Genomic DNA, 27,876 nt, shown 5'->3' with positions numbered 1-27,876 from the left:
GTGATTCAATTAACCAGGCGAGGACGACGGAGGGTCGTACCACGACTTGTGGACGATCCCACTTAATGTTCGGAAGAGAATTGAGAGGCAGGTCCGGATTGGAGGACATGGCGGGTCTCTCTGAGAAATGGCTGATAATGGTATGTGGATGTCCTAAAAGGCAGTGAAGGGTGTCAAGCTCCGTTGCAGGAAGAGCGTCAAGAACACGCCTGGATACTTCTGAGACTTCGAGGAGTGTGGTCAACGGTGCGGATATGGGTTTCCTCGGTGTTTATGGGTTGGAGCACGTTTTCTGCCAAGAAAGGAAGATGAGATTGATTAGTTAATCGTAATGAATGCAAAAAAGGAACAAGGCGTAACCGCATCAGGCGTTCGGTTGACAGCACTTACAACTGTCCTGGCATAGCAGAGTCTCGATGGCCAACTTGACTTTTGACTTGTCCAGCTCATATATCCCTCGAGATAAGAGACAACAACGTCTCCCGTCTCCCTTCCCCCCGTAATGTCCACCCTCCCCCACTCAATCTGGCTCCATGTCGCCCAATACCTCTCCCCTCTCTTCCTGCGCGATCTCCTCACCGTAAATCGCACTTTCTTCGAACTCGCGATGGACATTCGATATCGCCAGCTGATGTTCGCCTACCTCGACGAGAGGATGGTCAAAAACCTCGTCCGCCTCAAGTAAGTACCCACTACCAGCGCCCAACCACACCCGCGCTCATCTTGGTCGGCGTCTACAGGGACCCAGAGGTCGCCAAACGAGTCAGAATCGTCCATATCGACCCCAGTTTCATCCCGCTCGAAAGCAGTGCTCACCTGTGCTTCACACCCTCCAAACCCGACTGCGTCATCAAACATCGATCATTGCGGACTATATTGGGGGATATTGCGAACTTGTTGCTGGAGCAGAGGAACAGCCGGCATCCCAAATATCGCATCATGCAGTCGTTGAAGCGGAGGGACGATATAGTCGAGCTCCTATCAGAAGTCCTAGCGGGCCTTCCAAACGTCACCGACTACTATGTGTCGTGGACTGGGTCAGCACCAGTTGGCAGCACGACGACACATCGGATACCAGCGTCGTTTCTCACCTCTCCATTCCAACCCAACCTGCGGAAGCTGTCCCTCAACATCTCCCTTCACAACGTGCCGTCTCTCCTAACGCCAACGTCCCGGATCCCGCAACAGCTCGAAGAGCTCCACCTATCACTTCATTCAGAACACGTTGGGGACGAGAAGGAAATCACCCACATCCTCCAGCACCATCTAGCACCCGCGGTCAGCCAGCTCGAAGCCAGCCTGAAAAGGCTCGTCATCTCTGCATGGGAGCCTACCGATCTTTCGCCTCTCTTCGACAACCTCAGGCATTTCCCGGCCCTCGACGACCTCAGCATCAACATCCCTGCTCAAGACTGTCATTTGGGCGACCCAGCCGGCCTCAACGGATTCCTCTCCAGGCATCAGTCCACTTTACGCTGCCTCCGACTTCGACCCACGCAATACGGCGGCAAGGAATTAAACCAAGACTCCTCCAGCTCCCTGCATGAGTGGATCAAGGATGCCACCGCAGGCGTCAACTTTACCAAACTTCACGTCCTTGACATGACCTCCAGCTTATTTCCGGTCGCCACTTCCCTCGTGTGCCTCCAACGTTTCGCCCGCACTTTGTCCTCCCTCTCGCTAACTGGCGCATACCGGTCATATGACGATGTGGCTGAAGCGATCCAGTTGTCCACTCACGATTCATGTGCCTCCGGAAGGCCTGGCCTATTGCAACTCCGCATTGGACTCGTTTCGCTATGTCCCGAACTTATCGACTTGATTGCGGAGAAACTGCCCAACCTTCAACGCCTCGAATTGCTCGTCAAGGATATCTTTCCCTCGATCGTGGGTTCACGCCCCTCCTCGCCTGGAGATGTCCAAGTTCCGAGAAGAAGACAAATCGTGAGTCAGGCTTGCGTTGCATTTCGATATGAAGTTCATAGTACTGACGTCTTGCTGCAGGAAGCGTTTTTCAGCGAGATGGAGCTCCGACATTACTCTTCTTGGAAGCTTGAATGCTTGGCCGTCCTTGCGGATATGTTGCCGGAGAAAGCCTGCTACGAGACGTCACTCGAGGAGGTCTTCTTCCGGTGCATACCGTCACTCCGATCCTTCACCTCGCCCGGCTGACAGAACCCGAGTTCCAACTGGCAACCTATGCGGTCATGCTTCCGCATCGAGAATTAATCAATCTTGCAAAGAGCACAGATTTCTGTGCGCCACGAAGCTAATATGCCTTAAAGGAGTGGGACCTTTCAGTACCTGGAGGACAAGCACAGGTCAGACGCACACCGGATGAACCCGAGCGCACTTTTGATAGCCACAGCCAGCATGTATCACTCCTTTTGGGGGCTGTATGCTTTCCGCCCATCGCCGGGCGATCTTCTGTATGCACACCCACATACACTCATGTATATCGATCGCTCAGCATTAATCAATCGCATGTCTGAACGGAAAGTCAGTCAGTCGTCTGAAACAGGAAAGTTAAAGTCGCATAGAATGAACATGCCTGCCATATCCATACATCAATGACTCTAGTTTATGTCGTCCCGGAAAGGCGAGCCAGGAGAGCGAAGGAGATGAAATAAAACCAATTGGAGCATGATTATTTGTTTACCGATACGTTCCATCACAAGCAAATCGACGAAGAATAAAGTCTAGAAAGTCCGAGTCTTTAGATGCATTCAAAAGGAGTGTTCTGCGATTACTCTTGAACTTCCACATAGTTGGCTGGAAAGGGTTGTTAGCACAAACAACGAAGGGGGAAAAAGCGGAGGTACTAACCTGGGAACAATCCAATCTCTCCAGCAGGGTTCTTTCCTTGCCACCAATCCTCTGAAGCTGGCTCGATCTCAGTGATTCTCTCGCCCTCCCTGAAAGATATTTCATTGTCCTCGGCGGCGTCATAACTGTGAACACGAGTTTAGGATCGATCAGGGGAACCATATTTGGAGAACGACTTACTCGTAAAGCGCGATCGCGACAATGCCTACGTCCTCGGGTTCGGGAGTGGGTTCACGAGGCGGTGGGGGTGGCGCAACTGGTGCGGCAGGAGCCTGATCATGAAACAAGTATCGATGAGTTCGTGTCTGGATATGACGTTCATGTCACTTACAGGTGGTGGCGGAGGGGGAGGGGGAGGTGGGGGAGGAGCTGCTTCCCCCGCCTCTTCGGCACGCCTAACGATTTCGACGTAGTTGGCTAGAAGTTACACTTTGTCAGGACCCACGAGCGATCAAATCAGCAAAGATCACTTACCTGGGAACAATCCGGTCTTTCCTCCAGCACCCACACCTGTCCACCAACCTTCATCGATCTCTTCGATCTGCTCGATATATTCGCCCTCTACCAAATTCATCTCATTGTCTTCCGTAGCCTTGATGAAGCACAATTCAACACCAAGGGCCGGGAACGGCTATCGTCATCACATACCTCATATTCATACAGAACAACAGCGACAGTTCCTTGGTACTCTTGTTCTGCGGCTGGCTCTGGCTCTGGCTCGGGTTCGGGCTCCGGCTCCGAGATCGAAAGGGCAGCAACCTATATCATGTTAGGACACTCTTGATCATGACGGCGTGTGCAGACATACCTGTGTCACGGGAGGTGCAGGAGGTGCAGGAGGAGGCGGAGGAGGCGGCGGAGGTGGAGGTGGAGGGGCCTCGAATTGAGGCTCAGGCTCTACATGAGCCATTGCAGGCGGAGCGGGTGGTGCGGGTGGCGGGGGAGGAGGGGGAGGAGGAGGTGGCGGCGGAGCTTCGAATTGCGGTTCTGGTTCTGGTTCTGGCTCTGGTTCTGGCTCAACGGCACGAGGAGGTGGAGGTGGCGGAGGTGGCGGCGGGGGAGGCTATAATATCGCATTAGACACTAGAGCGACCAAATGATTGACATAAACTTACAGCAGCAACCTCTGGCTCAGGTTCCCATTCAGGCTCTGCCGCTGGCTCAGGCTCAGGTTCAGGTTCAGGCTCTTGAGGTGGCGGAGTGGGCTCTCTCTTGGCACCCCATCGAGAGGCAGCAACTCCAGCGCCGACTCCAACTGCTGCTGCACCAACACCCGCAGCAACAGCTGTACCAGCCCCAAAGTTCCTCGGCCCGCTCTGGGTAACAGTGGCACGGCCAAAGGCGGGTTTGGAGATGGTAGCAACCGGAGTAGTTGGCGTGAAGCTGCTGGCGGAGCGGCTGCGCGCTTCTTCCTCCTCTTGCTGCTTCTTCGCCAAAGCCTGACGCTCGCTCCAAGTCAATTTTTTACCCGAAGGAGAGGGGGCAGGGGCTCGCGATTGTTCCTGTTGTTGCTGCTGCTCAAACGCGGCGAAGGGGTTCTTGAGCTTCTTGGGAGCAGGGAGAGAGACGGGGGTATAAGAACTCTTGAGTGGCTCAATCCGATCCTCTTCGGCCGGTTTGGTGGGGACGTTCGAAGATGCTACAGGGGTGGGAGCAGCGGGTGCAGCAGGAGGCGGTGAAGGCGCGGCGGGGGCTGGCGCAGGAGGGACGCTTCGAGCAGCGGCAGCAGGGCTACCTCCAGGCCGCTGAACGTGGTGTCGGTCGACGTTCGGATCAAAAGGTTGAGAACACTTACCATCGCGCTGAAAGCAGGCCGTGAAGTGGTGGGCAAAGTCGGGGGCCGGCTTGTAGTAGGGAGAGGAGGCGCTGCAGGCGGAGGTGTTGCAGCGGGCTTCTTCTCCTCTTCCCATGCACCTGCAGGGGCAGAAGCAGCAGCTTTACCATACAGCGAACCGGCGGACGCAATGGGTCGTCCGGCGCTGAACGCAGGTCTAGACGATGCAGGTGGGGGTGCGGGCTTCGCTGGAGGAGTTGGGGTTGGCCCTTTCCTCAGAGCGGCGATGTCGACCTTCCCAACGGGCTTGTAGTTGGTACCCACTGGAGCGATAGGCTCGAATTTGCGAGGCGCTTCCTTCTGAATGGAGTACTTTGCACCAGAGGCTGCTTCAACACGCGACATGATCAACTCGGGTGTGACATCTCCCTGTACGATGCGGGTCAGGGTGGGCTCGCGGATACGGGATATTCGAGCGTACCTCGTTACGAGCACTGATGACGACGTGTGTGCCTTTCAAAAACCTTGCGACCGCTTGGGAATGGGTATGAAACAACCCTTTCTTTGCTTCAGGTACACCATCTCCACACCAATTGATTTGAACGAATTTGGGGAGTTGGCTCTGGAAACATAACCTCGATTAGCATCTAGGTGCATCCAGTGATTGAGATCGACATACGTGTGGTTCGGTTACCCTCGCAAAGGCGTATTGCACCCTATAAGGCATCGACCATAATCAGCAAAGCGCCTTTGCACGTCACCCAGATGCGGGGACGATGGTCATCTGCTACGCACCTTCCATCATGGAACTCCTCCTCTAGCTCCTCAAGTCCGCCATCGCCTGTAGCCTGAACCTTGAGGTCGTTCGTTCCACCTTCGTAGGTAAAGATCGCCCAGTCGATTCCTTGCGAGTTTAGAACCTTTTGATAGGCTTCGAGGATATCTCTACTGGAGAGATTGATCTGGAGTGACATATCTATGTAGTAGAGAATAGAGATTAGGCCATCGATTAAGACTCGATTGGGTTGTTGTGTGGGTTGGGGATTGACTTACCACGCTAGTTGTGGATTGTCGTCCCTTTGAGATGACGCGGACGATGTGGACGTTCTGGACAAGTGTTCAAGTTGTCACTGCGGCCGACTTGTCGTCTCATCCTCTCGTAAGCACGTGATGGTCATGGCCGTTGCCAAATAGGGGCCTCCTTGCCAGTCGCTAAAATTCGTCGGGATACAGTTTAGGATACATACATTGAGGTCGTCAGTTAGTCAAATATGTCTATGATCATAGTGATGCCGTAGAAGGGAGTATTTTGTTCGCCAATCCTGATAGCTCTTCCCAGAGGGGATCTTTCGCCCAACCTATGTTTTGTTCCTCGTCCAAAAGCAGCACCTCATCCGCAGCTCTCGAGTGACCGTTAAGTGCATTCTCCACTTCTTTCTCAACGCGGCCGACCCAGGATCTTGCAACACTGGCTTCCGTGTCTGTCAGTGCAGGGAAGCAGAGCGTCCACAAAGCTCTGTCCGTTCCGTGGGTTACAAGGCCTAGTATCAACAGCTCAGGCATTGATCGGTAGAGAAAGATGGTATGGCCTCACCTTTATGTGGCAAGCATCCGTGCTCTGGACCCCAGGAAATGCGATAGCGCAGTACCGGGAACCCCCTAGCTACAAGATCCCGAGCCAAAACGCGAACAGGGAGATAAACCTGAGCGAGACTAAAGACATCTCCAAACCTCCTTAGCAGCTCAGCTTCACTAGTTTCGGAAGGTAGAGGAGGGTAATGGCCAACAAGCTCGCTCACAAACTCGGGAGTAAAGTATCGCTCGAGCTGGAATGTGATGTCCGCAGGCGAGGAGATGGGGTGGGCGATGGAATAGAGGTACCATTCTTCTGACACCTCGCCTACTACGATGTATTTCACACCGCGTTCGCGCAGGCTGGTGGCGAAGGATCCGTTATGCTGACGTTCCATTGGACCAGGGGAGGTGATGATCCAGTCGTCGGAGAGGCAACCGCGGAACGCGCCGTACCTTCCGAGCTTCTCCTCCTCAATCACTTCTGTGATCCTTGAAGCAGGGACCTTGGTATCGTCTTTGAGAGTTTCCAGAATGTCTGGTGAATCGGGATCTAGCCCCAGTGCTTTGCAAAGGGCGTCGAATTGAGGATCCAGTTGGGCAGAAGTCTTTGGATCGGTCCTAGGTAGCGACTCGGTCAGTGCATGATAAACTTGAATTCGAGGCCCAGATAGACTTCTTACGGCATGGCGTTGGATTGCAGAACCGCGGACGAGAATGGTGCGTTCTCTCCAGGAGGTAAAACCGAGAGGTGGTGTAAGATCTGGTGGACAGAATGTGCGCCTGAAGACGAGCAACAGCAAAGGTTAGCAGGCTGGGCCGGAGACTAGGCCTCGAATCTACCAGCTGAAAGTCCAGTCAACTGAATGTCATCCTGATTTCCTAAAAGCTCGTCTTAGCCCAGTATAAACAGAGCAATGTCGGAACGCGCACCTCCAAAGGCAGATATGTTCGCCTTGATCCACTTGAGTGCAAGCCACTGGTCTTTGAAGCCATAGTTCCCGGTCAGACCGTTCTTCGCCGAAGCAATAAATCCAAAAGCTGAAAGGCGGTATCCAATGTTTACCCAGATCTCTTCCCTCTCGGCCGCTGCATACTGAGCTTGTGCTGATAATCCGTGCGGCGAGCCGAATTGAAGGAAACTGAGAGATCGTGAGGTTGCCTTCCAGTAGGTCTGAGATGCGGGCAATACTCACCCACCGTGGATGTAGACTTTGACCGGAAAGTTCCTTTTGGATGGGTACGAGGGTGGGACGTAGATATTTAAGAATAATCTCAATTTAGCTTAGACACCTCTGTTGCGAGTCATTCCGGTCGTCCCAGTACTCACGGATTCTCAGTCGGCGCCCCTAAACCGACTTTCGCCTTGAAATCCATCGCTGAAGGGACTTATGAGCCATTTTCCGAGGATTAGCGGGAACTCATACCAGCCGCCTGTCCATCGTTCCTTGGCTGTGCAGCGTCTGTCCCAAGATAAGTGGAAAGGGCATGAAGATAGAGTACACGACATACATGCGGATTCGACAATGTACTCTTTCTGATCGGGATACCTGAAGGTGTCTGGTAACGGCTGGGGATCCTCAAATCTTTTCGGAGGGACCGCATAAGGTATTTCTAGCAGAGAAGTGAGACTACTTTAGGTGCATATCCGAGTAGAGTAGAATGCGAACCACTCACCAAGGAAGACAGCTGCCCCGTTCGCAGCTCTCCCTCCTGTTACAGGTCCATACCTCGTTTCCACCGTGACCCTCTGTGGTGCAAGCTCCAGCTGCTCCTGGGTATGCTTCAAATCCACCATTATTCACTTGGGATAACGGGAGCAAGGAACCAAGATAGGGGCGGCAAAAGAGTCCGAGTCGCGTGCGACCAAAATAGAAGTGTGTGACTAAGCGGCATTACGGGGATTGGACACGTCGACGTGACGTTTGGCCGCGGGTTGTGTTGGCGGCGTCCAAGCTCTTTCCTCTGCACCAAATCACGGTCAAGCACGGCGCAAAGCCATACTCCTGGCAATGCCGACGTTGGCCCTTCCCATCCCGTCGGACCTCTCCCCGACGACCGTCAAGAATACAGCCTCGCTGTTCAGGATCGTTGCTCTCGCCTTGATTTCAGGAGCTGCTATCGCTTCGCGCTTGTTTGCTGTCATCAACTTTGAGAGTATTATCCATGAATTGTGAGTACATTGGAATATGCGACAGATTTCTGAATCTAATGGAATTGTGTAGCGACCCATGGTTCAACTAGTACGTGACGCTTGAAGCAGACCGCAATGCATATATTGATCACAGAAATAGCCGCGCAACCAAGATTCTCGCAACGAAGGGTTTCTATGTGCGTATAACCCAAATAGCAAAGAGACTAGAGATTTGAACTCGCATACAGGAATTCTGGAATTGGTTCGACCCCACAGCATGGTATCCTCTCGGTCGTGTCGTCGGAGGAACAGTCTACCCCGGTTTAATGGCGACCAGCGGTGTCATCTACAACGTCCTCAAGGCTATTAACCTCCCCGTCGACATCAGGAACATTTGCGTCCTCCTCGCACCAGGATTTAGCGCGTTGACCGCCTTTGCGACATACCTGTGCGTCCCATTGCCAACTCCAAATACCTGACCGCTCACAACAACGTTAGGTTCACCACTGAAATGAAGAACGAGAGCGCTGGTCTGTTGGCTGCGGCCTTCATTGGCATTGCACCTGGATACATCTCCCGTTCGGTCGCTGGTTCATACGATAACGAAGCCATCTCCATCTTCCTGCTCATGTTCACCTTCTTCCTCTGGATCAAGGCTCTCAAGACTGGAAGCGCGCTCTACGGAACCATTGCTGCTATCTTCTACTTCTACATGGTGTCGGCTTGGGGTGCGTTCATCCCTCCTCTCGGACCGGTGCCGTATGCTGACGAATGTGATAGGTGGATACGTTTTCATCACCAACATGATTCCTCTTCACGCTCTGGTTCTCATGCTCATGGGTCGTTTCTCATCGCGTCTATACGCCGCCTACTGCTCCTGGTACGCCATTGGCACTCTCGCAAGTATGCAAGTGCCCTTCGTCGGATTCCAGCCAGTCAGCACTAGTGAACATATGGGCGCTTTGGGTACGTCATTTTAACGCAGCGCATCAAAGCTTGGCTCAGTGCTGACTTTATCTACTACTACTACTAGGCGTCTTTGGCTTGCTGCAGATCGTCGCTTTCACTGAACTTGTTAGGTCACATGTCTCCTCCCAACACTTCCAGAAACTTCTCCGTATCGCCTTGGTTGCCAGTGGAATTTTGGGTACCGCCGCATTCGTTTTCTTAACCTACAAAGGCAAGATTGCTCCTTGGACTGGTCGTTTCTACTCTCTTTGGGATACTGGATATGCCAAGAAGTAAGTCGACTACTACTTGTCGTCTGCGCGTTCTGACTGTTGCCCAGGTATATTCCTATCATCGCCTCCGTCTCCGAGCATCAACCCACCGCCTGGCCCTCATTCTTCATGGACCTCCAGATGCTCATCTTCCTCTTCCCCGCCGGTGTCATCCTCTGCTTCAAGGAGCTTCGAGATGAACACCTCTTCGTTATCATCTACGCCGTCATGGCCAGCTACTTCGCTGGTGTCATGGTTCGTCTCATGCTAACTTTGACACCAGTTGTCTGCGTTGCTTCGGCTATCGCTCTTTCGAGCATGCTCGACGTCTACCTTAACCCAGTTGAGCCCGATGCAGCCGCAGAGACCACCTCCGAGGATGCCGCTTCTAACGGCCCATCTACCCCTGCACCTTCTGCTACCCCCGCGGCCTCGAAGAAGGGCAAGAAGGCTGCCAGCGACAATGCCGCATCTACCAACATCCTATCGGAACTCGCCGCAGTTGCGACTGGTGTCCCAGCCGGCAAGTCTTCGAAGAAGGACAAGTCCAAGCCAGGCATCTTCGGACTCGACAGCCGCCTTGTGGTCCTCCTCAACACCACTTTCCTCCTTGTCTTCTTTGTCCTTCACTGCACTTGGGTCACCTCCATCGCCTATTCCTCGCCTTCAGTCATTTTGTCGTCCCAGAATCAGGATGGATCGATGCATATCATTGACGATTACCGAGAGGCATATTACTGGCTCAGGCAGAATACCGCTCCGGATTCTGTGATCATGAGCTGGTGGGATTATGGTTACCAAATTGCTGGTATGGCCGATCGACCTACTTTGGTTGACAACAACACTTGGAATAACAGTACGTTCCTTCCCTTTCCTGCGTTGCTCTGTATCTCACCACCTCCGGCCGTACAGCCCACATCGCCACTGTCGGCAAAGCCATGTCCAGCTCCGAAGAAAAAGCCTGGCCCATCCTCCGCAAGCACGACGTTGAATACGTTCTCGTTATTTTCGGTGGTCTGATTGGCTACTCTGGCGACGACATCAACAAGTTCTTGTGGATGGTCCGTATTGCCCAGGGTGTCTGGCCTGATGAGATCCAGGAACCAAACTACTTCACGCCAAGGGGTGAATATAGGATTGACGAACATGCCTCGAGGACGATGAGGGAGAGTTTGATGTACAAGATGTCGTATTACCGGTGAGTCGTCGTTTATACGGTATGCTTGCGGTGTGCGGGATGGCTTTGCTGACTTGTTGATGGTAGATTTGCGGAGATCTTTGGACCTGGACAAGCTGTTGATCGTGTCCGAAACCAGCCCGTACCCAAAACTCCCATCGAACTCGACTACCTCGACGAAGCTTTCACATCAGAAAACTGGATCGTACGTCTCCCTTCTTTTTCCCTTTCTCTCCTTCATTGATTAACCCCTTTGCCTACCTTCTAGGTCCGAATTTACCAAGTAAGAAAAGAAGACCCTCTGGGACGAGACTTGAAGTCTGCGAACGCGTTTGCGGCTGGTAAGAAGGCCAAGAAGAGCAAGCCACTTGTGAGACGGAAGGCGCTTGTTGCATGAGTTTGACTTTTAGTGTGGTTGTATTCGGACTGTAATTTATACCTCCCTTTTGGAACAAAAAGAGCACGTAGTACAGGCATACTTCTTTTCTCGTTTTGACGATTGGCGAGCGGGCGGAGAGCGCGTTAGATTAAGCGCGGGTGGATTTTACAATGCATCCCCCCTGGGGGTTGGAAGCATCCCTTCCAGGAACCGTTGTATTTTCATTGCTGTCGCAAATTCTCGCTCATTACATTCTCCTTTCAACATACTATATCATGCAGAGCTGTTAGATGCGCCAAGGGCGAACCACGATGCTTAGCCGCTCTCGGATCACTGAATGCTGTCACTTTGCCGTCGTGGTTTCCATAAGGGTTTACATAAAATAAGATGGGCCCTAACCATCGTTCTGAATCTGAACCCCAGCCACGAGCGCAAGGTTCTCGACGGTCAGCCCCCATCGTTGGGCCTACATAACCCTGTTATCAGGACCGGTGAGCATCCCACACTGCATAATTTCCTCCGACGATCACAATGGCTCAACCAGATCCCCTGTCTCCTTACTGGCAGCCGAGGTCCCCCAGCAATCTGAGGCTACGTTCTTTTGGCCTCGGACAATAACAAAAAAGACGACGCTATCGACCACCCACAATCCTAGTCAGTCAAGTGGTGACAATCAGCACAGTGACCAGGGTTGAACCCCACCAGGAAACTTGATGCCTTCTCTCGCCCGCACCATCTTCGACTCGGAGGCTGACCACCCTACCCCGGTAGGAGTCGAGTTTAGGTCATGCGAAGATACTCCCGGCCACAGGTCTACTCGATCCGGAGCAGTTCTTGGCAGTGTTATGGATCAGCGCAAAGCGGTTCTCGAAGAACTTGACGCGAGATACCGCGTTGAGGCGAATCCATCTTTCATTTTGAAGGCGTACGAAAAGGTGGCCACTGAGGAGGATATCAACACACTTCTCGAGAACAGCGAGCACTACAGGTGTGGTCGATGGACGAAGCTCGTCGGAATTACGGCGGGAAACAATGAATTCTACCAGGCCTATAAGGACATCATTGAGGGCATACTCAAAACCTCTAAACCACGCCTTGACACAGTAGAAGGGGGCAGAAGGAGGGTCTTCGTAACCGCTCCCACACGACCACCTCATTCCGACCCATTCGCAGCCAGGCAGTGGTCCTCTCCGGACATCACGATCACAGGTGACTCTCCTTTTCTCATCCACACCGACAGAGAGCCCGCGTTTGCCAGCTACGATCGTGCACTTTTTATGGTTGAAGGAAAGGTGTTGAACACCGAAAGGAGCCTCATTTCGGAAGACGACCAAATTGGCCAGATTGGAGTGCATTGCCGGTATGACAGGATCTTCCTTCAGTCTTGTTCATGACCCACTGAGGCAGTTTCTAGACAGATTCTCAATCACCAACCGAACAGACTGTTCAGCAGAGGCCTCATCGTCACCCCGACCCAGTTCCGATTCTTCCATTTTGATCGTAGCGGGGTCCAATATACACCTTTCATTGATGTTCACGAAGAGGCTGCACTGTTCGTCCGTGCCGTGCTTGGGCTATCGTCGACTGATCCCAAAGTCGCGGGTTTCGACCCCAACATCTACTGGGAAGGCCGAGATGCCAAGAGGATTGGCTACACATTGCGGCTGAGGACTCCTCGAAGAACGTCGTTGCTTGTAGAATCGTCGAAGGAGGCAGCTGCTATGCGCGACGCAGCATCCGTGGCCGCGGGACCACATGCTGGCCCATCCTCGACAAGGATGGTGTTCACCTTTTGATGAAGAACTCGTGGCGTTCGCTACATCGGTCGAACGGCGAGCGTGAATTCCTCGAAGCCGCGAAGAATGTGGTTGGTGTGGGTCGCATGGTATCGTATCAGGAATACGACAAGCTCCGTACTTTTCGAGGAGGGGCGGTTGACGATATCGAGAACTTCCCCGACCGCATTCAAGTCCACATTATTCTGGAGGAGTATGGGCCTAGTTTCGACAACTTCACCAGCAAAAGGGAGTTACTTTGCGCATTTGTGGATGCAATAAACGGTACGTCTCGGCGTTCGTTGGTGATGCACCCCTCTGACAATCTGTCATACAGGCCATCTACACTCTTATAAACTGGGAATCCTTCATCGCGACGTCAGCGTTCACAATATCTTGCTCGGACAGGCCGGGTCTCCTATGGGCTGGCGTGGAGTTCTGATTGACCTCGACATGGCAATTTGGCATAATGATCCGGATCGTCAAAAGACCTCAGTTGACTTCAGAGCTGTGAGTAGGGCGTTGAATTTGTTGGATCTAGAAGACTAATCCATCCCCCTTCAGGGCACTCGAATGTTCCAATCGGTCATGGTTCTTCTCGGCTTTAGGATGGATAACTCTCCCCCTCACGATCACCTCGATGACCTGGAGTCTTTTTTCTATGTCTTCACATATATTCTATTTGCCTACGTCAAGCCTAAGGAACGCCGAAATTCTCTTCCCCGTCTTTTGCTGAAATGGGACCAATCAGAGCCGGAGCGGGCCGAGGAGGCGAAGTGCCACTTCATGGCGTTACGACTTCACGAAGTGACCGACACGATTGACTCATGGTGGGGAAACATCGTCGTCGATCTATTCACCAAGTTCAAACAATACATTCGCAACCGCTCAGATGACAAACGGGACGCTTGGTACAGTGCAAGCACTCCTGACGCAGAGGCGATAAAAAAACTCCGCGACGAATTCGAGGACCACTACAAGCACATCACGAAGCTCTTCCAGGATGCTATCACGAATCTCGATAAAGTTGAAGCGGATGAAGCGGCTTCAAAGGCCGCCATCGCAGAAGAAGAGGCATCGAGCGCTCTTCCACCCTCTCCCTCTCCCCAGAACAACAGGCCGTCGCGACTTCTCATCCCTCCGGTCCGTTCTCACAATTCCAATTCGTCCGACAACGGCAAGCGAAAGCTGGAAGAAGGAGACGGGGGCGAAATTGAGCCGCCATCCCCCTTGATGAAACGCCTTAAGGACCTGGACGGACGCGGTGTTTCTTCGAAGCCAGGTTGCTAGCAGGTCGTTCGGTGATACAGGAAGCAATTAATTGGTGTTCTGGCGCCGGAGTGAGGTTCCCGCCTTTCACGGTAGGGACGACCTTTCACTGTGTTTGGGCTGTGCTCTGGATTTTGTAATGGCTATATTAGCCTGGCCCCGAACTGAGTCAAAGCTGTAGGCAGTCGTATGTCATGTACTATGCATTCCAAGGCCAGTGGCGCAATGGTTTTCAACAGTGGTTTCAGCAAAGATGGTTCACTACGGCACTCGAGGAGTTGGACTAAGGGAATAGGGTGGAGGTCCAGGTTCAATACTGTCGTACGACGGAGGGCCGTCCAATGGAGCACTTTGAGATGAAGACGGAGTGGGATGATTGTGAGTGTGATCATTCGAAGCAGAGGGTTCACCAAGCCGCCTTCGCATCTGTACGCGGCGGTGTACTAAGTGGGATGGCGACATAAAGAGGACGACGCGCTCACCAAAAGCCCAGGACCAGTCCTGTTCGTAGACGCAGACATTAACCCACAGCGACGTCGTAACTGAGGATTGGCGAGATACAAACTTTGAACGCATGTCGCGCATCGAAATCCGTCAAGTCGCACGCAGCGATCACAGCACTTGCCCTGCTTGTTCTCTGCGTCGACCTTCATGCTGAAATTCTGGCCCATCTTGGGAGATATCTACAGAGACGTCCCATCTTAACGCCCCGTTCTTATATAGGCGTCAGAACAGATATTGTCGCTAGCCTCACAAAGGGAGACGTGTTGGAGGTGGCACGGAGAACAAAGGTGTAGCGTTGTTTTCAAAGTTGTTAAAGCAGTGGAATCCGTCGAGACAAGAAAGGGAGTCCACTTCGAATCGGGGCGGTCGTAGTGGTCGTAGTGACCAGTGATGCAATGACCCTTTCGGCTTTGTACATAGGCCAGGTGGCGGGATAGCAAATCAGGGCATTGAACGTCCCGACAAGGTCCAAAAGGCTGGGAGGCAGAAATATAGCCTCTATGTCGAGGGTATGAAAAGCTTCAGTCCATGACCATTTGGCATCAGCGTCACTTGTCGCAGGCCAGCCCAAGGAAGTTACGATTTCCAGCAAATTCACTACCTCGAGGCGAGAGGAGCGAAAACCGAACGCCTAAGAAGTGAACTTCCAGCTCGGGAGCACTGCGGATAAATTCCTGGATGAGTGGGTCGCCTTCTCAAGCGCCTCGAGGCCAGCAGTCGCAGGATTATCGGGCGCCTCCTTTAGATGTGACCTGAGCAGTGGGTCGAAACTCTGGTGGCGGGATGTACACAATCGAGTGTGGTCGTTGACGAAACAGCCTGAGCCAATTGCGAGGCAGGCACAAGGCATAAAGTCTCGGTACCGATCGTGGGAGGATATGACGTATGCTCCGTGCCGAGTTTAATGCCGTTCGGGAATATTTCCCCAGGTTTTCCAAAAGTTTTCCAAAGGTTTTCTGGTTGGGCTCGGCCTGTTACCACGTCCTTTCTCAATTGCCCCTTTCCACAGCCAAATTTCTCTACAGAACAAGGTGTATTCCATCACAAAACAAGCTATGGTCTTATTTCTATCGCATGTGTGTTCCAAAGCCAACGTTTGCAGAATGGCGGCCTTGCGATGAACGATACTATGTGGTGTGGCGGACAGGAACCCCACTCGCTTGTGTTCGATTGTTCGACGGAACATATCTGCAAGTTCACAATTCTTGCACCATTTAGCTTCCAATTTCTCAGATGACGAGGGTCCGGTGAAGAGCTCTCTCGTGGTACGTGTGCACATTTTGGCCATTTTCGGCATACTCAATTGAATTTTCCACCAGATTTGCTGCGATAGGTTCCATGACCTGGTCAGGGCTGGTCAGGGACTTTCAATTTAGGGCGACCGTATGGCTCATTATGGCGGGAATGAGGCCACGCGCCGCACTGTCTATTTCTCCGCGTTGGCGCCTATTGGCGCTTGCAATTCCGAGCCAATCATAGAACGTGGTTGGACGATCTGTCCTATAGAATCACTTCGTCCGTCCAATGTGCCGTGTGGTATTTCCTTTGGTGATAGTGAAAGCAAGGTACGAGGGTATCTTGCGTAGTCTAATTCCCTGCTGTCCTCACACATGATCAACGTGATCCATCACGCCCAGGACGAGACTCTTGGTCCATGTCCACTGTCATCTCAGCTCACCACCACGAAACATTGGCCTGGAGACACATTCAAGATGGCTACTAGTTGCTCTTGACAGTTTCCAGCACTTTTGATCATTATCGGTGATTCCAGGACGTTGCAAGCGCCTCTGAACCACCTCCCGAAACGTGGGCTTGAAAGCCCTGAGAGGTGAGGCGTCTTCTTGCTCGAGACCGCGTGGTAAGCCCTATTTTAACGAGTTCTATCTAACTTTTATGGCATCCGTGAAGCTTCCCCTTTTACAACTCCTCACCTTGGCCTTATTCCTTCATCGAATGTGGATCAATAATAGGACGAATGATCGCACTGCAAAGCATGGTGTCGGCTTCTTTACGCATCACAGGACTTAACATCCCACATGCTTGTGTCATCCCCGGAAGACATCTCAGTCAGGGGACAAGGGCAACTGGGGCGAACAAGCCTCAACGTGCTCATCTTCTCCGAGATTGCCTACAACAACAATTGATATGTCCAATAAGCGCTTTCTCACACCTTCCGGTTAAAAGCCTGCCTCATCGATGCCTATATTCCTTGCAGGATCCTTCCTCCTTGCACGATTTTCCAGACGGGACTCGGGCTTACACATAGTACACGATGCGCGCTTTCCTTTCGCTCTTGTCTTTGTGTTTCCTCTCCCTTCTGGATTCTTCTTTGGCCGTCCCCATTCTTGAGGCACGCCAAAGCGTTTCCACCCTTACCGCTGCCCAAGTCGCCAGCTACAAGCCCTACACTCACTACGCTGGTGCTGCGTATTGTTCACCATCCAGAACCCGGGCTTGGAACTGCGGTAGTGAGTAGTGTTCCCTTTCATTGATCAACATTCGTCTCTAACGCTTATTCAGGGAATTGCGATGCCCGACCTCAGTTCACCCCCATCGCTTCCGGTGGCGATGGTGCCATCACCCAGTATTGGTATGTTGGTTACGACTCCGCCCTGAGGGTAAGCGCCGCGTCTTTCCGTCGTAATCCCGGACCAACCTCTCATCATCCCCTTTAGACCGTCGTCGTTGCGTACCAGGTACGATGAGATTCCCACTCCAACCTTTTCATGAGGATTGACCAAAGATTGTCCTTGTTCTCAACAGGGAACTGATCCAGACAAATTGTAAGTCTATCTTTGGGAATCTTCTTGGCAGATTGGTTCTGATCTCATGTCGCATTTGACAGCTTCCCGCTCCTCACCAACGCGAACTTCGACTTGAAGCCATTGAGCTCTTCTCTTTTCCCCGGCGTGTCTTCTTCAGTGAGGACGCATGATGGTTTCGGAGACGCCCACGCCAGGTCTGTCACCGTTTTGATGAATGATGGTCTTCCCCACCAACTAATGATTCTTCATCTCCAGGTCTGCCAACGCTGTCTTGTCTGCCGTCCGCACCGGTCTATCGCAATACGGTACGAACAGTGTTACTCTCGTTGGCCACTCCCTTGGCGGTGCCCTCGCGACCATTGCTACCCTTCACTTGTCTGTCAACCTTCCCTCGAGCACCACCTTCCGCACTGTCACCTATGGAATGCCCCGAGTAAGCGTTCTATTTTGTGTCGTGTGACCTGTCGCGCATGCTTACCATCCCTTCGAACAGGTCGGAAACGAAGCCTTCGTCAACCTTGTTAACTCCAAGTCAGTGATGAATCGTATCAACAACAAGTAAGTTTCATCCATGTGGAGTCTTACAGTCCGATACCTGACCTCGCCTTGTAGGGATGACCTGATCCCAATTGTCCCGGGCCGATTCCTTGGCTTTGCGCACACAGAGGGCGAAATCCATATCGTCAACAACGGAAACTGGGTCAACTGCCCCGGCCAGGACAACACCAACTCTCAGTGCACCATCGGCTATGTCCCCAACATCTTCTCTGGGAACCTCAACGACCATGGCGGTGAGTCTCCCTTTACTCGCGCTGAATGGAAGTATGATGTACTGATGTTGTACCCTGCAGGTCCCTTCGATGGTGTCAACACCTCGTGTTAACGAAATGCTACGGATTGCTCTGAACCAAAAGATATACCCTCGATCGTTGTCTGGAGGATGCCGATAGATGTGTTTATCTATGTACTATTTATGACTTGGAATGAGACTGTACGGATTTATGATGACCAAAACTCATTCAACCACCTTAAAAGACGACGTTAAGAGCTTCGAGCGCGCAGGTGGGCCCCTGAGGGATACGCTGCGTCCGACGATCCGCGATCATGACAAATCCGTCCGACCAGTCTGGCCCTTCGACGTCTGGACCTGCTAACCGTTTACATCATTTCGGAGGCAAGGATGAGCAAGAATCCTCCAGGTGCCATGTCAAAAGTGGCCAAAGAAATAGAAATGAAGGATGAATATACACGTTTGAGACTACTTGAGACTACTGAATTGGTTAGAACTTATATCACTTTCGGGAACCGTAGGTCACCCTACTTCTTTCGAGCACTACATCACGCGCTCAAACCATGCTCGGTCGTGCCCTTCTTCTCTTTTCGAAATAGGGTGAAGTGTGTACGAGACGATATTTGAAACAAACAGGCCGACAACGCCGATACCTTTCCCCACGAGTGACGAGACTTGATTGCATGTTTTTGAACTTGAAAGTTTGTGACCAAAGAAGACCTACCGCGTAGTGGCGAGTTCGGCGACCGATTCCGCTGAGCTGTTACGTGTACCAAGCCCCAGCTACAGAGATGAAACGCGAGGTTACTTGGAGGTTGTGAAAATGGTGTCATGCCGGCTCAAGCGCCCACCTGGATAGAGTCTTCGACGGATCAAACTTTTGGGGTCCGACGAGCCCATGATCCGAACCTTCGAGCCTGGCATAAAAATTGAAATTGTTTCATGGGACCTCCAAAGGGCTCTGGACTACATAGCGGTGGGATGTAGGGAAAGTCTGTGCTACAAGATAGGTTTGGATGCATGATAGTCATAATAAATCGTCAAAGGGCGTCGGGGAAGCCGCATAAATAGTGGATATATACGTGACTGATGGAATGGTGCCAGGAATAAATGCCGCCTTGCACAGAGGGGTATATAATAGAAACGTCAACGTTATTCTGATGAATCTTCGAACCGTATTGAATTTACGCGGTACCCCGTGTCTCTCCTCCACGCCAACAGGGAGGCAACCTCGCCGGAGATCACATGCGCGTCAATAAAGTCGCGAAAGATGATGCGTTCCAGTACGGGTAACACGGGGATCCTCATTCCCAGGCGGTTGAACGCCCATTCCCTCACGCACTGTGCCGTTGGGAGTAGCGAACTCCTGCCATGGAAAGTGAGTTCTCTGACGTTGTCGAGTCCTTCTAGGCGCAGCGGAACGACATGGACGATGTCTTCGGGCGTCTTCACGGTGGGGATTATCGCATCAGGATGAACGGTGATGTCCACAGAGGTGAACCTCTCTCCCAGTTTGATGTCCCTCAGGATTTTTTGACACTCGAAGGTGGAAGGTCCCATCACCCTTGGAACGCGGATGCTGAGGACTTTGTAAGCGACAGAGTCGAGGAACCTGGTGACCCGTTCGATGCCTTGGACCCCGTTCCAATCGAGGACATGAGCTGGATCTGCAACGTTCGACATCGTCAAGTCGCTATCTTTGCTGACGCAGAAATGCAGCGGGAAATGGCCAAGTTCCCTGTTGTCGATGGCGTCGTGGAACCAGCTCAACAGGGCATCCTTAAAGACTGTGTTGTAGGGCTGTTCGAATGTTGTTGGCGCTGTGCAGACCAAGGCGCACTTGGGTGTTGCGAATATGCAGGTCAAGAGAGCGAAAACTGCTCCATTTCCTGAGCGGTTATCTCCCAGAGACAGGAGACGAAGGTTAGGGAGCTCCAGTGGGACGAATGTATCCATGTCGGAGGTCGATGGCTTTATAGCGTCTTGGATGGACAGCATTTCGAGCGAGGGTGATCCGCGCAGGATGTCCAGCCATTCGGCAATCGTCGGTGCATGTGGCTGGGTGGATGTATTGGCGACATGCAGGCTCGTGAGACTGTGTAGTGGGATATTGGGAAAGGGGAGGTTGGAGGAATCGATGCTGAGGCTGGTGATGCGGTTCATGGGGAGCCAAAAGCGGAATTTCTCCATCTCGGTCTGGTGGGGCACCGGCGCGAAGGGACCTTCCCACCTCAAGGCCTCCAGCGAGTGCAGGGGAAAGGCGAAGAGGCGGTACCATCGCTCAGAGAGGTCGGTTCTATCAAAGCGAACGTTCCACTCTCTGATCCTGTTTTCGTATCGCAGGAGAAGGGAGGAGAGCCCTGGCTGACCGGGTAATCGGATAGGAGCATCGCGGCGACCAAAGTCGAAGGGGAGTGGTGAAGAGAGGTCAAGGAGATGTCTGATTTGTTCAATGGGCGAGTGCTGGAAGTCTATGAGTCGGACCCATACGTGGTTGAGGCGAAGTGCGACGCGTCTCCATGTATGACAGACGTGAGATGCTGCGATGATGGTTTGTCGTATCATGCGTTGATTGGTCCTCGTCGAAGTGGCTGGATTTTCTTCGAGTTGGTCCATCAATGCGTTGAAGATGGCGAGGAGGATGATTCGAGGGCAGGTTTGAAATGACTCCGTGCTCATGTTGGTAGAAATTCTAAAGTCAAATGTAAATGTCGTGAATTACTCTCGTTAAAGAAAAAGACTCGCCGAGCTCGGATGGGAGATTGAACAAACCAAGAGGACCGGTTGGAAAAATATCTGAACTCACTGACCATCGTTTATACCATCCAATTACGGCCTTAAAACCCGAAGTGTTTCGAACCTCCTCGAGTCCAGACGCTTCCAAGAGCTTGCTCGGCACTGTTCAGGAAGACTAAATGACACCAGTTATCCAAAAGTTTCGCGTTTTGCGAAGTTAAGCGCGGTTGATAATAGACATCGGGATCTTGTGGGTGCGTGAGTTGTCGATTCTGTCTCGAATTCGGAACGCAGAAAGTGCATGAACACTTAAAGCCTTTGCTCTTTATAGCTACAAGCACGAGAGCACACTCACCGGCAGAACACAAAGAATCACAAACTGAAAGCCATCGGCAAATGTAGCAGTTACTGTAGATCAGCAATCTAGGGTCGCCAAAACGCACGAGATAATATATACTGCAAGTGCACTAGCGAGGACATAGCATTTATTTCCGATATTGATGGATCATCGAGTCATCCCCGAAGTGTTTCAGCTTTGGGTGAATTCGTCCACAGTATTGGAACGAACAGGACAGACCTTCTAAAAATAGTCCACAGTGCAGTTTATCCATAGCCTCGGCTGAGACACCCCTTCCTGGGTTGTCATTTGAAAGATACTACGTCACCCAAACAAGGAACTCCGATTGCGAGTTGACTTCTCTCGAGCCCCGGGACTGTTCCCCAGTGCCACGCTGAAGCATTTGATGAAGGGCGAAGATACTATGATACGCGTACATGAAGCGTACATGAGGCGTACATGAGGCCTACCCATTCCCCCCTCTAAGATCGGGAGGCATGCCCATAATATAAGCGCCCAACGCGCCCAGGACCATCACCCCTCCGCCAACGCGCAGTTCGTCCGAGTAAAGGCCGCTCAATGCTGGTCAACATAGGAAGACATATTCTTTCACTCTCCATGTATGGGATAAGCAGACAATGGGGAACTGCGCAATCGTTTTCATTCCAGAAGCTCAGCACAATGATGCTTTTCCCTTCACTCTCTGGTACGATTTTACCAGCTTTGACTTTCCATTGTCAGACACTTTCACAGAGGATGAAGTGGCACCCCATTGTTTTCTGGAGCTACCATCAAATTGCCACACCGGAATCATCATATATAAAGGGTAGCTATAGCACTTTCAGAAACACCCACACCAGTTTCCTTCTGGCTCAAACCACCAGAAACCTTCAGGAGCACCCCATTCCCAGACCCTCGTAATGTCTTCCAAGCAGGCTCTTGTCAAGAAACGTACGCATATCGAGTCTCTGCCCGCGGAGCTTGTCGCACGTATCATCTCTTCCAGATACTTCAGCATTTACGAGCTTATCGGGCTCCTCGGAGTCTCTCGCCAATTCTTCTACGCTATCATCGGTGACCCCACTCTTTGGACTACGTTATACCTTTACGTTCGTGCGGAGCGGTGTCTGCCGTCATATTTTGCACTCCTCGACCTGGCACTTGAGCGCTCTGGAACCCGGACCTTGCGCTTGGGAATCCGTGTGGAATCAGAATGCCCTCCCAACTTGATACGCCAAGTTGCGGCTCGTGTTGTGCTATCGGCCGACCGCTGGAACTCCCTGGACATAATTCCCAAGGGTACTGACCCAAACAAAGTCGTGCAAACTTGGGTCCACGAGCTCTGCAGCTTGGCCAGCCAGGGCAAAACCTCGCCCTTTACCGCTGTGAAGTACTTTGCCATTGTGCCCACGCACCTGAAAGGTAAACACCGCTTCAGACTCGATATCGAGAACCACAAGCTGTCTCGGGCCTTCCCTAGGCTCCGAAATGTGGATTTCCATAATCTGGAGTTTCATGCCCAAAATCTGATCAATGGACTGGCCAACACTGGTACTTTGGAATCACTTTTCATTTACGGAAACGCGTACTCGGCCCCTGCATTGATGGCGCGAGACATCCTGAAGCGTGCACCCGGCCTAAAGACTTTGGTTCTCAATACGCAAATTATATTCCCTAGTCGGAATTCCACCTTCGAAACACCCAACGTCCTTCGACAGACCTCAGGCTTGAGTTCACTGTATCTGGCAGGGCCCTTATCTTTCTTGTGCGATGAGCTTCGCTCCCTCCACCTTCCACATCTACAAAAACTCGCACTTTTCCGGTATCGCGGTGCCCCAAGCGGGGGCTCCTTGGTCGACGACATCTTGTCATTGGTAAACGAGTCAGGATGCAGGCTCTACGACCTCACTGTCAACAATATCTCCTTCTCCAACGAAGACTTGGTCAGACTGCTCGTGGCTTTGCCTGATTTGGTCGCCCTCAAGTTGACATTCCCAGCTGGAGGCGCCAATCACCACCTCTTCCGCATGCTCCTAGACAGATCCAGGACGGAAGCGGTCTTGCCCAAGCTGAAGGCGATTCGTGTGGCCACGTGTCCCGACTACGAGGGTAATGCATACAAGTTTCCAACAAATACTTGGGACGAGTTTGTTAACGACCCGAGGCGCCAGCCCGGCGGGGACTTGAGTACCCTTACAGAGGTTCAGTTCTCCTTTGGAAACCAGGAGGACATGGAGCGTTTACAGAATTGTATCCCAAGCCCCTCAGAGGGAGACTCGGGCTTTTGAACTACCCTCCGAACCCTTGTCTTTAAATATTTTCGTCCTTAAGTTCCGACCGCGATTCTTGATCCTTCAACTTACTCCTCCCTTCAGTTTCCTCTTTGATGTACAGTGTATCTCACGCGCACGTCTATACGTCCTCTTTATATCTATACCATGTCCTTCCAATGGAATAATTGTGATCTTGTAAACGTCTGGGAATTGGTCTGCCCTGAGATGCATCGAGTCAAAACTCAGACTACAGCCACGTCTTCACCTTCCGATCGGGCAAGTCGTCTTCCAAAAACGGTAACCCTGTGTGTTCATCAGTTGGGCTCAGCCACAGGAGGAACGCGCTTCCTAGTTATTCAAACAGCAACACAGCGCGACCGAGTCCGCCAATGCGCAGACCCGCTTCCAGTCACCAAGGATTTTCCAAATTCCAAGCAACACTCCGCGGCAAACTGATCATCACGGATACCCTGTGCCCTGTAGTACTCCTATCCATACCAGCACCAAGCGCTCAGTGCTTACAGCACCTTCCAGTGTGTCAGAGCCTCCTATACCTGCCAGTGCAATCACCCGAATGCGCGCATATTTGGTGCACGGTACTTGAAACGGGAATGTGTTGATGAAGTTTGGACGTAGTCGCTGGGGACTCGCCGGTGCAAGCGAGAAGACGGCACTGCACCGTATGTGATATCGTATATGATGTAGCGCCTCTGACAAGGGCCTTCGAGTTCCTATCCACCCGAATATGTACTGCCTTGCACACCATCTGACCACAACCATTATCCACGCCCTGTAATCAGTTTGAAATCATGATACAGATCAGGGCAGGTTTGTATGCCTGATCAAGAGTCCTCCACGGCCCACAGATCAGGTCCAAACAAATGATGGACGCCTTCAAGGCGGATGGATGGATCGGCGGAGAAAAGGGATTAAATCCCGACAGAATTCCATCATCCAAACGAGCGCTGCAAACCCGTAAAAGAAAGCACTGTCCATTGGCAACTCGAAAGTGGAGTGAAACACGAGTCAACGAAACGAACGAATATATTGCGAATTGCGTCAATAAAGCGAAATAAAAAAGAGTCCATACACTGTTAAAACCCAGGTTTGACTTGCACGATTGATTTAACTCTACTCTATGATGTTCAGCTCCCTCACACGGGATTTAGCAAATTGGTCTTTGTAGGTGTCCCAGATCCTACCACAGAAGAAACACCGTCAGTGGAAAGGGACGCAAAAACCGAATCAGGGATGATCAAACTGACCTAGTCAACTCTTCAATGTACTGCTGCTGAATGCGATAAACCTCTTCCAGTGATGGCTTGTCACACTTGTTCACATGTATAGGTCGGCCAACTAAGTGAACGAACACGCGAGAAGATTCGATGGTAAGTAAAACCAGTCAAGGTCGCAACAGTGTTTAAGAGGGGATAGAAAGAGAAGTTGGAGGAAACCGAGCGCGGATAGATGGGTCGCATCGGACCCAGACGATTGGATGACTGTTGGATGGATGGATAACAGTACTCACCAACAACAACAATTCTCCGCCGATAGGGCATCAAACCGACATTATCTGAGAAACGTAAAATAAGCTAAAGGGCAATACAATGTAGTTGAATAGACATACAATTGAGCAACCCCCGTCCATGGAACAAAGGCAGTGTAAACCCAAATATCGCCTGGAATTTCTTTTGAAGCTCGTAGATAGTCGTTCCCTTTTCGTTGGGCATTTGTTGATAGATCTAAGCATAAAGAGTAAGCACCAGAAACACATTCTGCGATCAGGAAACGGGAGAGAGAAACGAGTTGAAGCTTGACGCACATCATTCTCTCCAAACGAGAACACAGGGACGAGATCCGCTCTGCAGGCCAGGTCGATTATCAGTTACACGGGGGAGGAGTCTTATCAGGCAGACGCCAGAATTTCTTACCCATGTTGAATGGCAACCTTGATGAAACCCAACCTATTTCAGATCTCGGTCAGCTCAAACGTCCCGCAGTCACATCCCATAGTCCCATAGCCCCGCCAACCCGCTACCCTCCACTTTCCCCAAACCAAACCGCCAAACGATCGAGATAACAACCGAACTCACCTCTTCCTCAAAGTCAAATCAGCAGTCCCAGGATGCGCACTCAAACTCTCCGCCGCACCACCAACCACAATCGTAATGGCCGACCCAGGCCCACTCTTCAAAATATTCGAACACGACGTCCTGCTCACACTACAAATTCCCAACGCAAGCAGGATGTCGCGGTAGAACGGCATCTGGAAATTGGTGGCGAGGGTTAGGAGTCGGGGGTAGATTCCGGGGAAGGCTTCAGCGAATCCTGTGGCTGGGGGTGTCGAGGTGAGGAAGGGGAGGTCTGAAAATGAGGAGAGGTCGACTTACATTGGGTAGCGAAAGCGGCGACGGCGCCCCTGAGTCCTGCATCAGAACCATACGACATCATACAGGACGAGATAAAACCCACATTCCAATAATACCTATCAAGGCGTACAGGGCACCATCAGCATGGCCATCCAGGTCACCTCGTCAAGCACAAGTATACTTACCATGGGGATGGTATCCAAATACATACGGCCTATCCGGAGGCAGGTCGACCTCTTTCAGCAACCTTCGTTTCACATCTCAGCTCGTCGAACACAAGAAAGAAAACTGATGACGCACTGTACAGGATAATAATCCGCAAAATACTTCCAGAACTTGAGGCTCTGAAACCAATGCGACCGTCTCCCTCCCCTCTCCGGACACTGATCAATCCACCTTGCCCAGATGTAATACGCTGCCAAGAAGGGCCATAATGGCGGGAAGGAGCTGTGAATGTCTGTTAGTACACAGCAGCCACTCGAATTGGAAACGAAGAACTGGGAAAGATCTTGCATTCCGGACGTCAAGCCAAAATAGCAGGGCGCCTAAAGGAAGGGAGACAAAGATAGGGGCCGTGTTCCCCACCGCGACGCGACTTGAGCCCTTCGTAGCAGCCAACGCAGGTAGCCCACATCCAGACCCACTTTCGAAATAGCGTGTCCGCGATAACCAGAACGCTGCAAGTCCGCATTCCTCGGGCCTCTGTCCGTATACGTCATAGAATGCGCATATCATTTCCAGCCACCGGCTCTCAACTCTCCGGTCTCCTCCAGACAACAGGCTCGCCACAATGGAGGACAAAAGGGAGAAGGACAAGGAAAAGACGACAAGATGAGACCGAGACTCACCAAAGGAAAAACCACAAACACAGCGTGATCACAATCATAACCGACCATGTAGCAACCGCAAACGTCTGTAACCTCCTCTTGCGCGGTATCTGCGCTGGGACGAAGCTGTTGTCCAGTGTCGTTAGTTTCCGTCGTCGTCATCGTCGGTATCGTCACAGTCAAGAGATTGAAGTGAGTGGGTCGAGAGTCGTATGGCCGTAGTTCAAAGTCATATGCGTTTGGTTATCGTCGTCGACCAGGTCAGTCCAAGTCGGTGAAGGAGATAAGGAACCAGAGATAAAGAAACAAGAGATGTCAGTTTGTAGTTCCTTCAGACCACAGAAATGCTCCAAGCCACCAAAATCCTCCCACCCGAAGCAACTCCAAACGGCATCGTCTCTAAACCACAATCCAAACCAACAATACCATCTCTCTCTAACCATCCCAGCAACCCCAGATCTAAACCACAACCACACCAAACCGACAAAGGACCCCACAAATAACACAGGCAAAAACTAAGAAGAGAGAAAAACACGTACTCAACATTCGCATACGACTTGGCAACCGTACTCCCCACACTCATCGGGGCCTCTGCCAACTTGGACAACTTTTCCTTCAACATCGAGGCGCTCAACGAACGAGGGAGTTGGATTGGCCTGCCAATGGAAGAAGAGTCTCGTTGTTCCTTTGCTTGTGTCTGAGTTTGCGTCTGTTCTTTGGATTGCGTCTGTTCTTTGGTGTGCGTCGGGTCTTTGGGTTGTGTCTCTTCTGAACGCTGCGAGTTAGATTCTTTCGGTGCCGGGCCTGGGTGTAGTGTCTGCTGCTTCTCCCCTTGAACACGCAGTCGTAGTCCTTCTTGCCTCGTAGACGAATCAAGCCCAACACCCCCATTCCCAAACTTCTCTTCATTCCCCATCTTGTTCTCCAATAAACCTCTCCAATTCGCAATCTCCAACTGAATATCTTCCTTCTAAACCGCACGAACGGGAAACGTCTGTCAGAAAAGAGCGAATGAGCGTATAGAGTCCCGCTTCAGCGAGTCAAGCCTTTGAATAAAGAAAAGAGACGATGAGGTGGTGGTTAGAAGAAAGTAGTTGAAGGGAAAGAAAGCGTGAAGCCGCTCGCTCAATATCATCATGATGGCATGCA

General features: G+C 51.8%; 9 protein-coding genes across 9 annotated transcripts; 5 read left to right on the top strand and 4 right to left on the bottom strand.

Annotated features, from left to right (window-relative positions):
• Nucleotides 1-127: 127 nt before the first annotated feature.
• CC1G_09887 (hypothetical protein) lies at nt 128-2,172 on the top strand (the record flags this gene model as incomplete). Its single annotated transcript, XM_001831132.2, has 5 exons — nt 128-140; nt 190-246; nt 468-681; nt 741-1,944; nt 2,005-2,172. 5 exons carry the CDS (start codon nt 128-130, stop codon nt 2,170-2,172), a joined length of 1,656 nt encoding a protein of 551 aa, XP_001831184.2.
• Nucleotides 2,173-2,746: 574 nt separating this feature from the next.
• CC1G_14798 (SH3P7r4) lies at nt 2,747-5,574 on the bottom strand (the record flags this gene model as incomplete). The annotated part of the gene is made up of 12 exons (XM_002910773.1): nt 2,747-2,772; nt 2,827-2,951; nt 3,007-3,098; nt 3,158-3,243; nt 3,301-3,418; nt 3,475-3,585; nt 3,635-3,889; nt 3,942-4,571; nt 4,622-5,029; nt 5,082-5,222; nt 5,280-5,316; nt 5,396-5,574. 12 exons carry the CDS (start codon nt 5,572-5,574, stop codon nt 2,747-2,749), a joined length of 2,208 nt encoding a protein of 735 aa, XP_002910819.1.
• Nucleotides 5,575-5,881: 307 nt separating this feature from the next.
• On the bottom strand, nt 5,882-7,970 carry CC1G_14797 (hypothetical protein; the record flags this gene model as incomplete). Its single annotated transcript, XM_002910772.1, has 10 exons — nt 5,882-6,141; nt 6,195-6,793; nt 6,856-6,955; nt 7,016-7,054; nt 7,106-7,314; nt 7,369-7,446; nt 7,503-7,551; nt 7,600-7,635; nt 7,685-7,786; nt 7,850-7,970. 10 exons carry the CDS (start codon nt 7,968-7,970, stop codon nt 5,882-5,884), a joined length of 1,593 nt encoding a protein of 530 aa, XP_002910818.1.
• A 165-nt stretch (nt 7,971-8,135) lies between these two features.
• On the top strand, nt 8,136-11,100 carry CC1G_15851 (oligosaccharyl transferase STT3 subunit; the record flags this gene model as incomplete). Its single annotated transcript, XM_001831130.2, has 11 exons — nt 8,136-8,345; nt 8,398-8,415; nt 8,467-8,503; nt 8,555-8,754; nt 8,805-9,034; nt 9,087-9,272; nt 9,340-9,547; nt 9,595-10,382; nt 10,439-10,724; nt 10,791-10,908; nt 10,972-11,100. Exons 1-11 carry the CDS (start codon nt 8,185-8,187, stop codon nt 11,098-11,100), a joined length of 2,361 nt encoding a protein of 786 aa, XP_001831182.1. The 5' UTR covers nt 8,136-8,184.
• A 695-nt stretch (nt 11,101-11,795) lies between these two features.
• Nucleotides 11,796-14,147, top strand: CC1G_15850 (other/FunK1 protein kinase; the record flags this gene model as incomplete). The annotated part of the gene is made up of 5 exons (XM_001831129.2): nt 11,796-12,442; nt 12,497-12,821; nt 12,884-13,142; nt 13,195-13,367; nt 13,422-14,147. 5 exons carry the CDS (start codon nt 11,796-11,798, stop codon nt 14,145-14,147), a joined length of 2,130 nt encoding a protein of 709 aa, XP_001831181.2.
• Nucleotides 14,148-16,902: 2,755 nt separating this feature from the next.
• On the top strand, nt 16,903-18,278 carry CC1G_09883 (lipase; the record flags this gene model as incomplete). The annotated part of the gene is made up of 9 exons (XM_001831128.1): nt 16,903-17,098; nt 17,151-17,248; nt 17,306-17,326; nt 17,394-17,413; nt 17,476-17,589; nt 17,651-17,828; nt 17,889-17,953; nt 18,008-18,186; nt 18,247-18,278. The coding sequence occupies 9 exons, from the start codon at nt 16,903-16,905 to the stop codon at nt 18,276-18,278; spliced, it is 903 nt and encodes a 300-aa protein (XP_001831180.1).
• Nucleotides 18,279-19,337: 1,059 nt separating this feature from the next.
• Nucleotides 19,338-20,864, bottom strand: CC1G_09882 (hypothetical protein; the record flags this gene model as incomplete). Its single annotated transcript, XM_001831127.1, has 1 exon — nt 19,338-20,864. The coding sequence occupies one exon, from the start codon at nt 20,862-20,864 to the stop codon at nt 19,338-19,340; it is 1,527 nt and encodes a 508-aa protein (XP_001831179.1).
• Nucleotides 20,865-22,178: 1,314 nt separating this feature from the next.
• Nucleotides 22,179-23,546, top strand: CC1G_09881 (hypothetical protein; the record flags this gene model as incomplete). The annotated part of the gene is made up of 1 exon (XM_001831126.1): nt 22,179-23,546. The coding sequence occupies one exon, from the start codon at nt 22,179-22,181 to the stop codon at nt 23,544-23,546; it is 1,368 nt and encodes a 455-aa protein (XP_001831178.1).
• Nucleotides 23,547-24,662: 1,116 nt separating this feature from the next.
• Nucleotides 24,663-27,800, bottom strand: CC1G_09880 (diacylglycerol O-acyltransferase; the record flags this gene model as incomplete). Its single annotated transcript, XM_001831125.2, has 12 exons — nt 27,267-27,800; nt 26,201-26,347; nt 26,086-26,147; nt 26,004-26,016; nt 25,922-25,950; nt 25,625-25,865; nt 25,463-25,495; nt 25,354-25,393; nt 25,159-25,273; nt 25,060-25,104; nt 24,797-24,887; nt 24,663-24,729 (listed from the first exon to the last, which is right to left on the bottom strand). The coding sequence occupies exons 1-12, from the start codon at nt 27,641-27,643 to the stop codon at nt 24,663-24,665; spliced, it is 1,260 nt and encodes a 419-aa protein (XP_001831177.2). The 5' UTR covers nt 27,644-27,800.
• Between the last annotated feature and the right edge of the window lie 76 nt (nt 27,801-27,876).

The sequence above is a fragment of the Coprinopsis cinerea genome, assembly GCF_000182895.1.
Source record: "Coprinopsis cinerea okayama7#130 chromosome 7 map unlocalized cont3.7, whole genome shotgun sequence".
NCBI lineage: Eukaryota > Fungi > Basidiomycota > Agaricomycetes > Agaricales > Psathyrellaceae > Coprinopsis > Coprinopsis cinerea.
The sequence above is the reverse complement of the archived record's forward strand: the minus strand, read 5'-3'. Positions and strand labels throughout refer to the sequence as shown.